General features: G+C 41.0%; 1 protein-coding gene across 1 annotated transcript in view; it reads left to right on the plus strand.

The window, feature by feature from the left end:
• The window catches only part of Kdm5a (lysine demethylase 5A), a 137,856-nt gene that overhangs the window by 64,606 nt on the left and 57,904 nt on the right, over positions 1 to 15,346 (plus strand). The window contains 3 exon segments of the mRNA XM_045137268.1: positions 1,847 to 2,009; positions 4,785 to 4,904; positions 7,266 to 7,460. Coding sequence (XP_044993203.1) covers positions 1,847 to 2,009; positions 4,785 to 4,904; positions 7,266 to 7,460 — 478 coding nt within the window.

Raw genomic sequence — 15,346 nt, forward strand, 5'->3', positions numbered from 1 at the left:
AGGTATTTTTTACTCAAAAGTAGCATAGTTCATTGAAGAGGGAAGGTGAGTTGTCTCAGGTCACCTTCCTTTTTAAAGGGTATTCAAGTAGCAGATCCTAGAGTCTTAGCCTAAAATGATGCTTATTTAGTGTATGGGAAAATAACACTACTAAATATTATTTCTGCAGTCTTAGGGGTCTCATGCATCCTGGGTACACATTGAACCTCTAAACTATATATCAGACTTATTTTGATAGGCAAAAAGAGGATGTTTAAAAGTTTATATAACCAGCCTGGTGTGGTAGTGCACACCTTTAATTTCAGCACTTGGGAGGCAGAGGTAGGAAGATCACTGTGAGTTTGAGGCCACCCTAAGACTTCATAGTGAATTCCAAGTCAGCCTGAGTTAGAGTAAGACCCTACCTCTAAAAGAAAGACAAACCAACAAAAAGTTTATATGACCAAGAACCCTAGTTTTCAGAATGTTAATTTTGAATTTTTTTAATTAACATTTTCCTCCAAACTGCCCAAGTTATATATGTACTCATTAAATTTATTTGCTGCATTTTTTGTAATTCACTTCTTTTTCACTTATTAGCCAGTTTCTCATTCGGTATTATTACTATTATTGTTATTAATTTTTTTTGTGTTTTCAAGGTAGGGTTTCACTCTAGTCTAGGCTGACCTTGAATTCACTCTGTAGTCTCATGGTGGGTAGCCTCGAACTCACAGCAATCCACCTACCTCGGTCTCCCGAGTGCTGGGATTAAAGGCTTGTGCCACCATGGATGGCATTAATGATTTAAAAACATTTTTTTTTGTTCATTTATTTATTTGAGAGCAACAGATAGAGAGAAAGAGGCAGATAAAGAGAGAGAGAATGGGCGTGCCATGGCCTCCAGCCACTACAAATGAACTCCAGACATGTGCGCCCTGGGGCTCAGCGGTTAAGAGCTTGCCTGTGAAGCCTAGGGACCCCGGTTCAGGGATCAGTTCTCCAGGACCCACGTTAGCCAGATGCACAAGGGGGTGCACGCGTCTGGAGTTCGTTTGTAGTGGCTGGAGGCCCTGGCGTGCCCATCCCCCCCTCCTTCGGCACCCCCCCCCACCTCATTCTCTCTCTGTCTGTCCCTCTCAAATAAACAAATAAAACAGAAAAAATAAAAATTTTAAAAAAGTGTATTTTGGAGCAGTGTTCTTCATGTAACCTATTTCCTTTTGAAGATACAATTATCTGTTCATGTTTTTGGAGTTGGTTCTCTTTTTTATTATTATTGAAATATTTATTTATTTGAAAGCGAGAGAGAAAAGTAGATGTGCTAGGGCCTGTAGCCACTGCAGATGAATTCCAGATGCATATGCCCTCATGTGCAGCTGGCTTACATAGGTTCTGGAGAGCTGAACCTAGGTCCTTAAGCTTTGCAGGCAAAGGGCCTTAATTGCTAAGCCATCTTTCCAGCCCTAGGAGTTGATTTTTCTAATGGTAACTTGTATATCTGCTGCCTATCCGTATACTCTAGCCTTACCTTCTTTTTTTTTGTGTGTGTATGTGTGTGGTTTTCTGAGGTAGGGTCTCACTCTAGCTCAGGCTGACCTGTGCTGTCTCAGGGTGGCCTTGAATTCACAGCGATCCTCCTACCTCTGCTTCCCAAGTGCTAGGATTAAAGACATGAGCCACCACACTTGGCACTTTACCATCTTTTGTCAACAATAGTAAAGATGTATGAGATTGTTTTCAGTATTCTGGCCATATAATCAGTAGCCATTGATTATTAGATGGTTAATTATAGAGTGGGCTTAAATCAGAGATCTTGGCTTCATTGGTACCATGCTTTACCTAGCTAAACAGTAATTTCTTTTGCTAGGGGAGAGCCAAAGACATGGTATGGTGTGCCATCTCATGCTGCAGAACAACTGGAGGAGGTGATGAGGGAGCTGGCTCCTGAGTTATTTGAATCCCAGCCTGATCTCCTACATCAGTTAGTCACCATCATGAACCCCAATGTGCTAATGGAGCATGGTGTGCCTGTGAGTCTTTTTATATCTTCTTTTCAAGGTTATATAGCTTTTGATTAATAAAATCATATGTTTTGTAACTGGAAGTAAGAGGTCATACTTTCTAGCCAAATTAGAATATAAAACCTGAATGGAATGTTTATGTGACTAGAAAGGAAAAATATGAATCGTTATTTATGTACAGCTGCCAATTGGCATATTCTTCTGCTTCAGTAAATGACTCTTGTTTGAACAAAATCTCATATTTTGGGCTGGAGAGTTGGCTTTGCACTTAAGGCGCTTGCCTGCAAAGCCTAAGGGCCCATGTTCGACTCTCCAGGTCCCTTGTAAGCCAGATGTAAGGTGACATGTAATACAAGTACGCAAGGTTACACATGCACACTATGTGGTGCTTGTGTCTGTAGTTTGATTACAGTGGCTGGAGGCCCTGGCATGCCAATTCTGTCTCTCTCACTCTCACTTTTGCATTTAAAAAAAAAAAAAAGCCAGTCTCTTGAGCTTGCCTCAAAAAATAAATCTTATTCTTTAAAAATCTCTATTTATCCATATTTTAAGTCTTTTTTTTTTTTTTTTTGTTTTGTTTTTCCCTTCTCCCCAAGATAGGGTCTCAGTCTGGTGCAGGCTGACCTAGAACTCACTCTGTGATCCCAGGCTGGCTTCAGACTTGCAGAGATTCTCCTATTTCTGCCTCCTCAGTGTTGAGATTAAAGGTATAATACCATGCTTGGTTTATAATATTTATTTTTTTGAGAGAGGCAGAGAGATTGTTTAGGCTTTGTAGGCAACCACCTTTACTGTTGAGCCATCTCTCATGTCCAGTAATTTTTATTTTAATACAAAGATTTCAGGGATTTTCTGTTTGTTTTTGTTTTTTGAAGTAGGGTGTCATTCTAGCCTGGCTGACGTGGAATTCAGGCTGTACTTGAATTCAACCTCTGCCTCCCAAGTAAACCATCATGCCTGGCTTTTCTGAATTTTACGAGTATGTGGTCTTGAAAAGTCTACTATGCTAGGCATGATGTGTAGCGCGCCTTTAATCCCAACACTTGCGAGGCAAAGGTTAGTGGATCACTGTGAGTTGGAGGCCAGCCTAGAACTACATAAGCTCCTGATCAGCCTGGGCTAGAGTGAGACCCTACCTTGAAAAAAAAAGTCTAGTATAATTTAATTCTTTGAAGTTAAAATTAGTGCCACAGAAGTTACTTATCTACAGTTTATTACTATGCATATTTTCAAAGTTATGAGTAGGTATGGGAGTGTATACCTATAAACCCAAAACTCAGGAGGTAGAAACAGGAAGACTGCAAGTTCAATTCTAGCCTGAACGTCAAAGCAAGAAATAAAAAATGACTTGGAGCCAGAGGGGATGGTGCATGCCTTTAATCCCAGCACTCGGGAGGCAGAGGTAGGAGGATTGCCATGAGTCCGGGGCCAGCCTGAAACTACATAGTGAATTCCCAGTCATCCTGGGCTAGAGTGAGACCCTACCTTGAAACAAGAACAACCAAAAAACCTGACTTGGCAGTAGGTAACTCAGCAGTAGAGCAATTGTATAATATGCAACAAGGGTTTGGGTTCCACCTCCAGATCCTCCCAAAACAAGAAATGATTAATATTTAACTATGTGTCGTAGCAAGCTTATCAAATTTTTGTTGCCTTTCAAGGTAGGGTATCACTCTAGCCCAGGTTGGCCTGGAATTCACTCTGTATTCTCAGGGTAGCCTCGAACTCGTGGCGGTCCTCCTACCTCTGCTTCCCATGTGCTGGGATTAAAGGCATGTACTACCATGCCCCAAGCTTATCATATTTATACCTTATCAGGTTCTAGTAGTTTGAATTTGAGGCTCATGGGTTGGAGAGATGGCTCAGCAGTTAAAGGTTCTTGCTTGCAAAGCCTAACAGCCTGTGTTTGATTCCTCAGTCCCCACCTAAAGCCAGATGTGCAATGTGGCACATGCATCTGGAGTTCGTTTGCCTCAGCAAGAGGCCCTGGAATGCCCATATTCATTCATTCGTTTCCCCCTCTTGCAAATACATTTTAAAAACTTATTTACTTATTTTTTACAGAAAAGAGTCTTGAGCATAGTGGTGTACACCTTTAATCCTAGCACTCAGGACAGAGGTAGGAGAATCGCTGTGAGTTCAAGGCCAGGCTAGGACTGCAGAGTGAGTTCCAGGTCATAGTGGGCTAGAGTGGGACTCTACCTAAAAAAAAAAAAAAAAAAATCCAAAGTTGGGCATGCTTGCACATGCCTTTCATCCCAGCACTTGGGAGGCAGATGTAGGAGGATCACTGAGAATTCTAGGCACAATGAGACATGGTGGATTCGTGAATTCTAGATAATCCTGTGCTAGAGTGGGACCCTACCTCAAAACAAAGAAAAAGGAAAAAAATAACTTATCAAATTAGGAAACTAATGAGTAATAGCTTATAATAAAGAGAATAACATTGTTTGATTTTTTGCCTGTTAATTCTTATATTAAATTATAATTTATAAATATCTTAAGAAGCTAATTCTAACCTGGTGTTGTAGTACACACTTTTAATCCCAGCACTTGGGAGGCAGAGGTAGGAGGATCACCATGAATTTGAGGTCATCCTGAGACTACATTGTGAATTCCAGGTTAGTCTGGGCTAGCATGAGACCCTACCTCAAAAAACCAAAAAAATAAAAATTTTATGTTTCTGATGTGTATGTACTTAAATGTTTTCAACTTTACAAAATGCTTTTGAAACTGATAAAATCTGTTTTATTTTTTGTATCCCTGTTCCCAACTTGAATTTAGGTGTACAGGACTAATCAGTGTGCTGGAGAGTTTGTTGTGACATTTCCTCGTGCCTATCACTCTGGATTTAACCAGGGCTACAACTTTGCTGAAGCTGTGAACTTCTGTACTGCTGACTGGGTCTGTTCTATAGCAAGTGGCTGTTGTACGTCTACTAACAACCCTATGAAATGCAGCTCAGTAGCCATGTTTGCTCCACTGGGATCTGGTTAGGGCTTACGAATATTTCAGGAGGTTCTGGAGTAGCTATTGTCATTTAGAATTTCCATCACATTCTTTTTTTTATTAATTTTTTTTTTTTTGTTCATTCTTATTTATTTATTTGAGATTGACAGAGAGAGAAAGAGGCAGATAGAAAGAGAGAGAAAATGGGTGCACCAGGGTCTCCAGCCACTGCAAACGAACTCCAGACACGTGCGCCCCCTTGTGCATCTGGCTAACGTGGGTCCTGGGGAATTGAGCCTAGAACCAGGATCCTTAGACTTCACAGGCAAGCGCTTAACCGCTAAGCCATCTCTCCAGCCCTCCATCACATTCTTGATTCAGTATTTTCCCTGTTGTGCTTGAATAGTTATTTTATGAATCCTTTTCTGCAGAAATATGATTCTTGTAATCTTTATTTTCTCTTAGCACTTTCCGGTTTCGAAATGTGGAAATGACAATGCAGTGATTCCTAACACAGTTATGGGGCTGAAAAGTTGGCTCATGTGTTAAAGGCACTTGCAGAGCTTGATGGCCCAGATTCAATTCAAAAATCACCCATGTAAGCCAGACACAAAAGTGGGACAAATTCAAGTGTCAGGTATTCATTTGTAGCAGCAAGAATCCTGGTGTGCTCATACACACGCACATGGGCTGGAGAGATGGCTTAGCAGTTAAGGTGCTTGTCTACGAAGCCTAAGCACCCATGTTCAACTCTCCAGATCCTATGTAAGCCAGAAGAAGCACAAAGATAAGAGATATGGCAACCACAAGTTTACACATGCCCAATAGATGGCACAAGCTTCTGGAATTTGATTTCAGTGGCTGAGGCTCTGGCACGCCAATTCTTTCTGTCTCTGTCTCTCTATTTTAGACACTGTGGTGGTTTCATTCATGTATCCCACATAAGCTTAGTTGTTCTGAATGCTAGATTCCCAGCTGGTGGAGATTTGGGAATTAATGCCTTCTGGAGGTGGTGTATTGTTGGAGGCGGATATATGGGTGTTATAGCCAGTTTCCCCTTGCCACTGTTTGGCACACTCTCCTGTTCCTGTTGTCCACCTGATGTTGGCCAGGGAGTGATGTCCACCCTCTGCTCATGCCATCGTTTTCCCCTGCCATCATGGAGCTTCCCCTAGAGTCTGGAAGCCAAAATAAACCTCTTTTCTTCCTACAGCTGCTCTTGGTTAGGTGATTTCTACCAGCAATGCAAACCTGACTGCAACAGACACCATAGCTTTTTGGAAAGCAGTTGAAATCCAAAAGAGGGAGGAGAAAGGAGAGAGAGAATAGATGCTTGGTTTATAGATTGGTAGTGGTAGAAATTTTCAGAATTTATCTTAAAGAACATTTAAAAAAAAAATTTTTTGTTCATTATTTATTTATTTATTTGATAGTGACAGACAGAGCGAGAAAGGCAGATAGAGACACAGGGAGAATAGGCGCGCCAGGGCCTCCAGCCACTGCAAATGAACTCCAGACGTGTGCGCCCCCTTGTGCATCTGGCTAACATGGGTCCTGGGGAATTGAGCCTTGAACCAGGGTCCTGAGGCTTCATAGGCAACCTCATAACCACTAAGCCATCTCTCCAGCCTAAAGAACATTTTTTTTTTGCTTTTGAACTTGGTATGTACCCAAGGATGGCCTTGAACTCCTGTGATTACAAGCTTATGTCAGTGTCTGGCTCTAGCTTCTTAAAGAAAAAAAAAAATCATGTATTTGAGAGAGCGAATGGCCACACTAATGCCTCTAGCTATTGCAAACAAATTCTAGATGCATGTGCCACCTTGTACATATGGCTTATGTATGTACTGGGGAATCGAACCTAGGTCCTTAGGTTTCACAGGCAAGTGCCTTAACCACTAAGCCATCTCTCTATCCCTCTATCATCTTAATATATACAGGGTAGAGAAGGAAGTTATCAGTTTAGGCCAGGATCTTAGCATCTCAGATTATGGGCATTTTCTTTGAGAAGGGCGGTTTAGATGGGATTTATTATTTTGTCTTCTGTTTTTTGCTTTTGTTTTTGTTTTTGTTCTTCAAGGTAGGGTCTTATTCTGGACCAGGCTGACCTGGAAGTTTATGTAGTTCAGTGTGGCCTCAAACTCATGGCAGTCCTTCTACTTCTGCCTTCAGAGTGCAGGGATTAAAGATGTGCACCATCATGCCCCTTCTTATTCTGTCTTTTTAATGAACTGGAGGACTTAATGGGTAAATAAGTGTTGTGTGTTAGAATATGTCATAATCAAGTCATTTAATTTGGAAGTCTCTTGTTTCCAGCTGCCCATTGGACGTCAGTGTGTAAATCATTACCGACGACTGAGGCGCCATTGTGTCTTCTCACATGAGGAACTCATTTTCAAGATGGCAGCAGATCCAGAATGTTTAGATGTGGGGCTGGCTGCTATGGTCTGCAAAGAGTTAACTCTCATGACTGAAGAAGAATCACGTTTAAGGGAGTCTGTTGTGCAAATGGTAAGTTCGTATAGCACTTTTCCTGCATTTCATTTTTTTCTTTTTTAAAAAATATTTTTATTATTTTCTCTTTTTTGTGTGTGTGTGTGTGCATGCTTTTTTTTTACTTTTCCTGTATTTCATATTGCTTATGAGACATAGGGAAAAATGAAATCTGAGCCAGGTATGGTATCCTATATCTTTAATCCCAGCACTTTTGGAGTCTGAGGTAGGAGGATTACCATGAGTTTGAGTCCAGCATGGGGCTACAGAGTCATCTCTAGGTCCACCTGGAGTATAGAGTGAGGTCTTAACTACAGACTCTCAACCCCTTAAAAATGGAATCGTCGGGCGTGGTGGTGCATGCCTTTAATCTCAGCACTTGGGAGGCAGAGGTAGATGGATCGCCGTGATTTCGAGGCAACCCTGAGACTACATAGTGAATAACATGTCAGCCAGGGCTACCTCGAAAAACAAAAATAAAAAAATATATTGGAATCTATTGAAAACTGTTTGTAAAATCTTTTTAGGGGTTGAACACAAAGATAAGTAATTTGAGGAGGTTTTACATATTTTTGTTGTTGTTTCGAGGTAGGGTCTCTCCCTGGCTGACCTGGAATTCACTGTGTAGTCTCAGGGTCAAATTCACAGTGATCCTCCTACCTCTGCTTCCCAAGTGCTAGGATTAAAGGTGTGCGTCACCGGGCCGGCTGCTTTTTACATATTTTTACCCTTGGGATGGATGTAGATGTTTATATATATTTATGTGTATGTATATGTAGGTGAGGTAAATGTATGATTTTTTTTTTTTTTTCAAGGTAGGGTCTCACTACTCAAGCCCATGCTGACCTGGTGCTCACTGTGTAGTCCCAGGCTGGCTTTGAACTCACAGTGATGCTCCTACCTCTACCTCCTGAGTGCTGGGATTAAAGGTATGTGCCACCACACCAGGTAGGTTTTTATATCTTTATATTTGTCATTTTCTATTCTTCAGATTGAAGATGTTTTAGGAAATATAGTGTCATCATTTCTTTTTGTTTGTTTGGTTGGTTTTTTTGTTATTGTTGTTTGTTTTTCGAGGTAGGGTTTCACTTTAGCTCAGGGTGGCCTCAAACACTTGGCAATCCTCCTACCTCTGCCTCCCGGGTTCTGGGATTAAAGGTGTGTGCCATCAAACCCATCTTAGAGTCATCATTTCTACATGTTTAAGTTTATTTGTGTGTTTGTTTATTTGCATAAATTCTAGAGCCTCTTGCAGAGGCTCGTGGCAGTTTTGCTTTTATCTTAGATGAATGACTTGGGCATTGTACCTGGTCTGGCAAGCAAAAAGCTGTTAGCCACTGAGCAAGTGTCCCAGCTCCATCTCTGGTTGTTTGTGTGTTGATGCACATGTGTATAGTACATGTGTGTGCACACATGTTCACATGGCCAGGGTCTCTAGCCACTAAGCATGAACAGCAGACATTTGCATCACATTTTGTGTCCAGCTTTATGTGGGTGGCTGGGGAATTGAAACCAGGTTGGCAAGCTTTGCAGCAAGTGTGTTTAACTGCTAAGCTGTCTCTTCAGCCCCTGCTAGCTCTCTTTTATTTTCTTTCAAATTTTGTTTTTCAAGGTAGGGTCTCACTGTAGCCCAGGCTGTCTTGGAATTCACTTAGGCATGCTAATGTGTTGCAGTATGGCAGTTAGAGGACAACCTTGAGGTATTGGTCCTCTTCCCCTTTTGTTCTGTTTTGTTTTGTTTTGTTTTTCGGCTCAGGCTGACTTGGAATTCACTATATAGTCTCAGGTTGGCCTCACAGCAGTCCTAGCTCTGCTTCCTGAGTGCTGGAATTAAAGGCGTGTACCACCATGTCCGGCTGGTCCTCTCCCCTTTCTCTTTTTCTTTTTGTAATTGGTTTTTTTCAAGGTAGGGTCTCGCTCTAGCTCAGGCTGACCTGGAATTCATTCTGTAGTCTCAGGCTGGCCTCAAACTCATAGCTATCCTCCTACCTCTCTCCCTTCTGAATGCTGGGATTAAAGGTCTGCACCACCATGTCTGGCCCTAATTTTAAAAATTTAACTTAAAATTTTAATTTTTTTTTTTTTTTTTTTTTTTTTGCTTTTTCGAGGTAGGGTCTCACTCTGGCCCAGGCTGACCTGTAATTCACTATGGAGTCTCAGGGTGGCCTCAAACTCACGGCGATCCTCCTACCTCTGCCTCCCGAGTGCTGGGATTAAAGGTGTGCGCCACCACGCCCGGAAAAAATTTAATTTTTAATTTTTATTTGTGAGCAGGGAAAGAATATGGGCACACCAAGATCTCTTGCCACTGCTAATGAACTCTAGCTGCATGTTCTGCTTTATACTGCTGGTTTTTCATGGGTGGCTAGGAAATTGAAACTAGGCCAGCAGGCTTTGCAAATATGCACCTTTATCCACTGAGCTATCTCCCCAGGCCCCTATTCTTGGCACATAAATTCTTTTTCAAAAACAATATTTCATGAGAGAGATTGAGCACACAATGGCCTCAAGCCACAGCAAATGAACTCCAGATACATGCTTGACCTTGTTCATCTAGCTTATGTGGCTACTGGGGAATCAGATTTGGGTCTGTTGGCTTTATGGCCTTAACTGCTAAGCCATCTCTCCAGCCCTGTATAAATTTTTTATACAGATTGGTCTGTAATTTTCTTTTTTTGTTCTATCTTTGCCTGGTTTTGCTATCAGGGTGATGCTGGCCTCATAGAAGGAGTTTGGTAGAATTCCTTCTTTTTCTATTTCCTGGAAAAGCTTAAGAAGCAATAGTGTTAGCTCTTCCTTAAAGGTCTGGTAAAATTCAGCAGTGAACCCATCTGGGCCTGGGCTTTTTTTAGTTGGGAGATTATTGATAACTGTTCGGATCTCCATGTTTGTTATAGGTCTATTTAAGTAATTAATCTCATTTTGATTTAATTTAGGTAGGTCATATAAATCAAGGAAATCATCCATTTCTTTCAGATTTTCATACTTTGTGGAGAAAATGCTTTTATAGTATGTCCCTATGATTTTTTGGATTTCTCTGGAATCTGTTGTGATGTTACCTTTTTCATCTCTGATTTTATTAATTTGTGTTTCTTCTCTCTTTCTTTTGGTCAGATTTGCTAAGGGTTTATCAATCTTGTTTATCCTTTCAAAGAACCAACTCTTTGTTTCATTAATTCTTTGGACTTTTTTGTTTGTTTGTTTGTTTGTTTCTATTTCATTAATTTCTGCCCTAATCTTTATTATTTCTTCCCGCCTACTGATTTTTGGTTTGCCTTGTTCTTCTTTTTCCAAGGCTTTAAGGTGAAGCATTAGGTTGTTTACTTGCGACCTTTCTAATTTCTAATATAGGCACTTAGGGCTATAAATTTACCTCTTAGAACTGCCTTCATTGTGTCCCAGAGATTTTGATATGTTGTGTTCTCATTATCATTTGACTCTATAAATTTTTTGATTTCCTTCTTGACTTCTTCATTGACCCATTCATCATTTAGTAGTGTATTGTTTAGTTTCCATGATTTTGTGTATGCTCTATAGCCTTTCTTGCTACTGATTTGTAGTTTAATTCCATTGTGGTCAGATAGAATGCAAGGAATTATTTCAATTTTCCTGAATTTGTTAAGAGTTGCTTTGTGTCCTAATATATGGTCTATTTTAGAGAATGTTCCATGTGCTGCTGAAAAGAATGTATATTCTGCAGCCTTTGGATGAAATGTCCTGTATATATCTGTTAGGTCCATTCCTTCTATGACCTCATTTAGTCCAGATGCCTCTCTGTTTATTTTTTCCCGGGATGACCTGTCAATTGATGAGAGTGGGGTGTTAAAGTCACCCAGTACTGTTATCTGTGACCTTAGTTCTAATAGTGTTTGTTTGACGAATTTGAGAGCCCCCGTGTTAGGTGCATATGTGTTTAGGATTGTAATGTCCTCCTGTTGGAGTGTGCCCTTAATCAATATAAAGTGACCTTCCTTATCTTTCTTGACTAACGTTGGACTAAAGTCTATCTTGTCAGATATTAGGATAGCAACCCCTGCTTGTTTTCTTAGCCCATTTGCTTGAAACACCGTCTTCCAACCTTTCACCCTAAGATAATGTCTGTCCTTTGTAGAAAAGTGAGTTTCTTGGAGACAACAGATTGTAGGATCCTGCTTTTTAACCCAGTCTGCAAACCTATGTCTTTTCGTTGAGGCGTTGAAGCCGTTGATACTAAGAGATATTATTGAAAGGTATGTATTTATGTTTGCCATTTTTTTTGTGTTTGGTTCCGGTTCTACCTGTGCTCTCTTGTGTTAACTAGTATTTGAGTATTGCTTGTTATTTCCAGGTTCCTTAGATGTGCGCTTTTCCTTTTCTTCAGCATGGAGGATTCTATCATGTATTTTCTGTAGAGCTGGTTTTGTCTTCAAATACTCCTTTAATCTGCTTTTGTCATGGAATGTCCTTATTTCTCCGTCTACTTGAATGGATAGCTTTTCAGGATAAAGTAACCTTGGTTGAAGCTTGTTGTCTTTCAGAACTTGGAATATATCACTCCAAGCCCTTCTGGCTTTAAAAGTTTGTGTTGAATAATCTGCTGTAATCCTGATGGGCTTGCTTTTGTAGGTAACTTGATTGTTCTCTCTAACTGCTTTCAATATTTTTTCTTTGGTGTGTGTGTTTGGAAGTTTGATTATAATATGGCAAGGAGAGGTTTTTTTCCAGGTTTTGTCTGGCTGGGGTTCTAAAGGCTTCCTGTATCTGCATTGGCATCTCTTTCCCAATTTGGGGGAAATTTTCTTCTATGATTTTGTTGAAGATGCCTACTATGCCTTTGGAGTGGAAGTCTTCTCCTTCTCCTATGCCCTGAATTCTTATATTTGATCTTTTCATAGTGTCCCAAATATCTTGACATTCCCACTCATACTTTTTTTGTTGTTTGTTTGTTTGTTTATTTGAGAGAGAGAATGGGCGCGCCAGGGCCTCTGGCCACTGCAAATGAACTCCAGATGTATGTACCACTTTGTGCATCTGGTTTTATGTGGGTACTGGGGAACTGAGCCTCGGACCGGGGTCCTTAGGCTTCACAGGCAAGTGCTTAACCACTAAGCCATCTCTCCAGCCCTCCACTCATACTTTTCTATAAGTTTGTCTTTCTCTTTGTTGGCCTGTATTAGATCTGCCACCTGGTCTTCTAGCTTAGATATTCTGTCCTCTCCTTCATCTATTCTACGGATGAGATTTTCTGCAGAGTTTTTTATTTCATTAACTGTGTTCTTCATTGCTAGTAATTCTGACTGGTTTTTCTTTGTTATTTCTATTTCCTTATTTATGTCTTGTATTGCCTTCTTTATTTCATGAAATTGGTGTCCTGCTTCTTTGATTCCTTTGATTTCCTTTTTAAATTCCTCTTTGACTCCTTTGATTTGTTCTTTGACCTCTTTGAACATATTTACAATCATTCTTTTGAAATTTTTCTCAGGCATTTCCTCTAACTCATTCTCACTGAAGGTCATTTCTGATGCATTCATACTTTTTCTTGGATTTATAGTCTTGATTTTTGGTGTTTCTTGTGTTATAATGTATAAATTTTTGCATATTGGATTAATTTAATGCCTGGATTTTCTAGTCAGCTGCAGTATTATTAGATGTATCAATCAATCTGATGTTATATATCTTCAGGGTAGGAGCTTAATGTACTAGGTGTGGCTCTTAAGACTCTCAGAGTATCTACAAAAGTGACACTCGGTATTGGATTTGTCATCTGTGAGAGTATTCAAGTAGGCTGAATGGAACAAAATACAGGCAGATTCTAAAATTCAACTAAACAATGTACACATTCAATGAAAAACAGCACAGAATATTTATGCAAGAGTAGGTATTATGACAACCAGATCCCCTAACAACGACACTGTCCCTTAAGGTGTGTGGTGCCCCACACCCTTAATCCTGTCAATAAGGAGGTTAAGATTTCTGGTCTGTTGAGGGTTCCAAGTCAGCTTGTGATCAAGTGAGACCCTTCCCTAATGTACAACACAAGAGGAAACAAAGCCACTGTTTAAATCAAGAAGCAACAAATGACAAGCCCAAAATATAGTTTATTTAAGAATGGCAAATCTGACCATCCATCAGATTTAACATATAATTTATCCTGATACGTCAGGTACAATTAGCACTTCGGTTCAGGCCTATATACCAGGTTTATTAGGCAGGTACTGACCTGGTGTAATCCCAGTTACCTTTTGGAATGATTTTGGTCTCAGTTATGCTGCGCTCCTGCTTGGGTCCCTCTTTGGTGAGCTGTGGGTTCAAGTAGGTTGACTGGGTCATGGGATCGCTGGTCTGGTCGCTGTTGCTGGGTGCTGCAAGCTCCCTTCCCCTCGTCTCCTTTGCTGGCTTGCGGTGGGGGAAGGGAGGCTGTGGGTGGTGGCTCTAGTTCTCCCTCTGGTCCACGTGATCCTCTATTTCGTGATCTGGTCCTCCATTGTTCACTGTGGTCTTCCCTTCAGGCTTTTTCAGCTCAAGCTGAGCCTTGCAGCTGTGGCCCCGCGGACCTGGTAGTGCTGCTGTGGGAGCCACTTCTGCCTGCCCATGTGGGCTCTGGGTCTCTCCTCTCTCCACTTCTCTGCTGGTAATTTCTTTCTTTCTTTTTTTTAATATGAGGAGTTTTATTTAATTTTTTGCTGACATACTATGAGGCAAAACAAAATCGACACCATACAAAATAACTTTATAAAATACGATTCACATCATCTTCATCAGACTTACAGCATTCTGTGCATGTTAGGGCCTATGTAAGGAGGTGAACAACCACTATGCCAAACTTTCAGTATGAGTTTATATACACACAGTAAGAAACAAAAGCAAGTAACTGTTAGGTTTTCCATGAATTTATTGCAAAAATAGTGCAAACTATTTAACCTAGTAGCTGTGAAAACAAACTTGAAAGGACCCAGCTAAGCTTAAACATGACAAGAACTGCTCAGTGTCTCAGCGGTTAGCTTTCTTCACCAGTGGTCTTGTCCATGAGGACCACCCCGCCGGGTCAGCGGGGGAGAGTGCCGAGAAAGAAAGTCGAGGCTACACCTCTGGGGCAGACTGACCAGGGGCCTCCCACAGCCGTACCTGTGGGGTCTGTGTCGACAAGCTAAGGTGCCACAACTTTGAGCTTGGGGCTTAGAAGCAAGGTACCCACCCCCGGGTGGCATGGGGAAGGGGTGAGGGAAGCTCTGCTGGTAATTTCTTATACACCTCACTTTTTAGTTGAGTATATTTTGCCTTTGGTTTGTTTGTTTTTTTTTTTTTTTTTTTTCTTTTTCTCCCCAAGGCTGCTTTGGCGTGGTTCCTGTGCTTCCACCTTAACTGGAAGTCCTGTGTTTGTTTGTTTGTTTGTTTATTTTCAGTGCTAAGGACTGGACCGTGGGCCTTGAGATCTAAATCCCTAACCCCACTATGTTCTAGTCTCAGGGTGGCCTTGAGCTCATGGCAGTCCTCCTACTTCTGCCTTCCAAGTGCTATAATTAAAGGTGTGCACTGCACATCCGGATCCTAGTTTTTAAATTTATTTTTATTTATTCATCTATTTGCAGACAGAAAAAGAGAGAGAAATAGAGACAGTGTGAGGGAAAATGAAAATGAATGGGCACACCAGGACCTCTAGCTGCTGCAAACGAATTCCAGATGCATTTACCACTCTTTCTTTTTCTTTTTTCACAGGTAGGGTCTTACTTCTAGCCCTGGCCTGGATGACCTGGGATTCACTATGCAGTCTCAGGGTGCCTATGAACTCACAACGCTTCTCTTACCTCTGCCTCCCAAGTGCTGGGATTAAAGGCCTGTGCCACCATATCGCTGTTCACCACTTTTTAACATTTTTTATTTGTTGGTAAACATAAACAGAAAGACAGGGAGAGAGACACACAGAG

The sequence above is a fragment of the Jaculus jaculus genome, chromosome 18 (assembly GCF_020740685.1).
Source record: "Jaculus jaculus isolate mJacJac1 chromosome 18, mJacJac1.mat.Y.cur, whole genome shotgun sequence".
In the NCBI taxonomy this organism is placed as follows: domain Eukaryota; kingdom Metazoa; phylum Chordata; class Mammalia; order Rodentia; family Dipodidae; genus Jaculus; species Jaculus jaculus.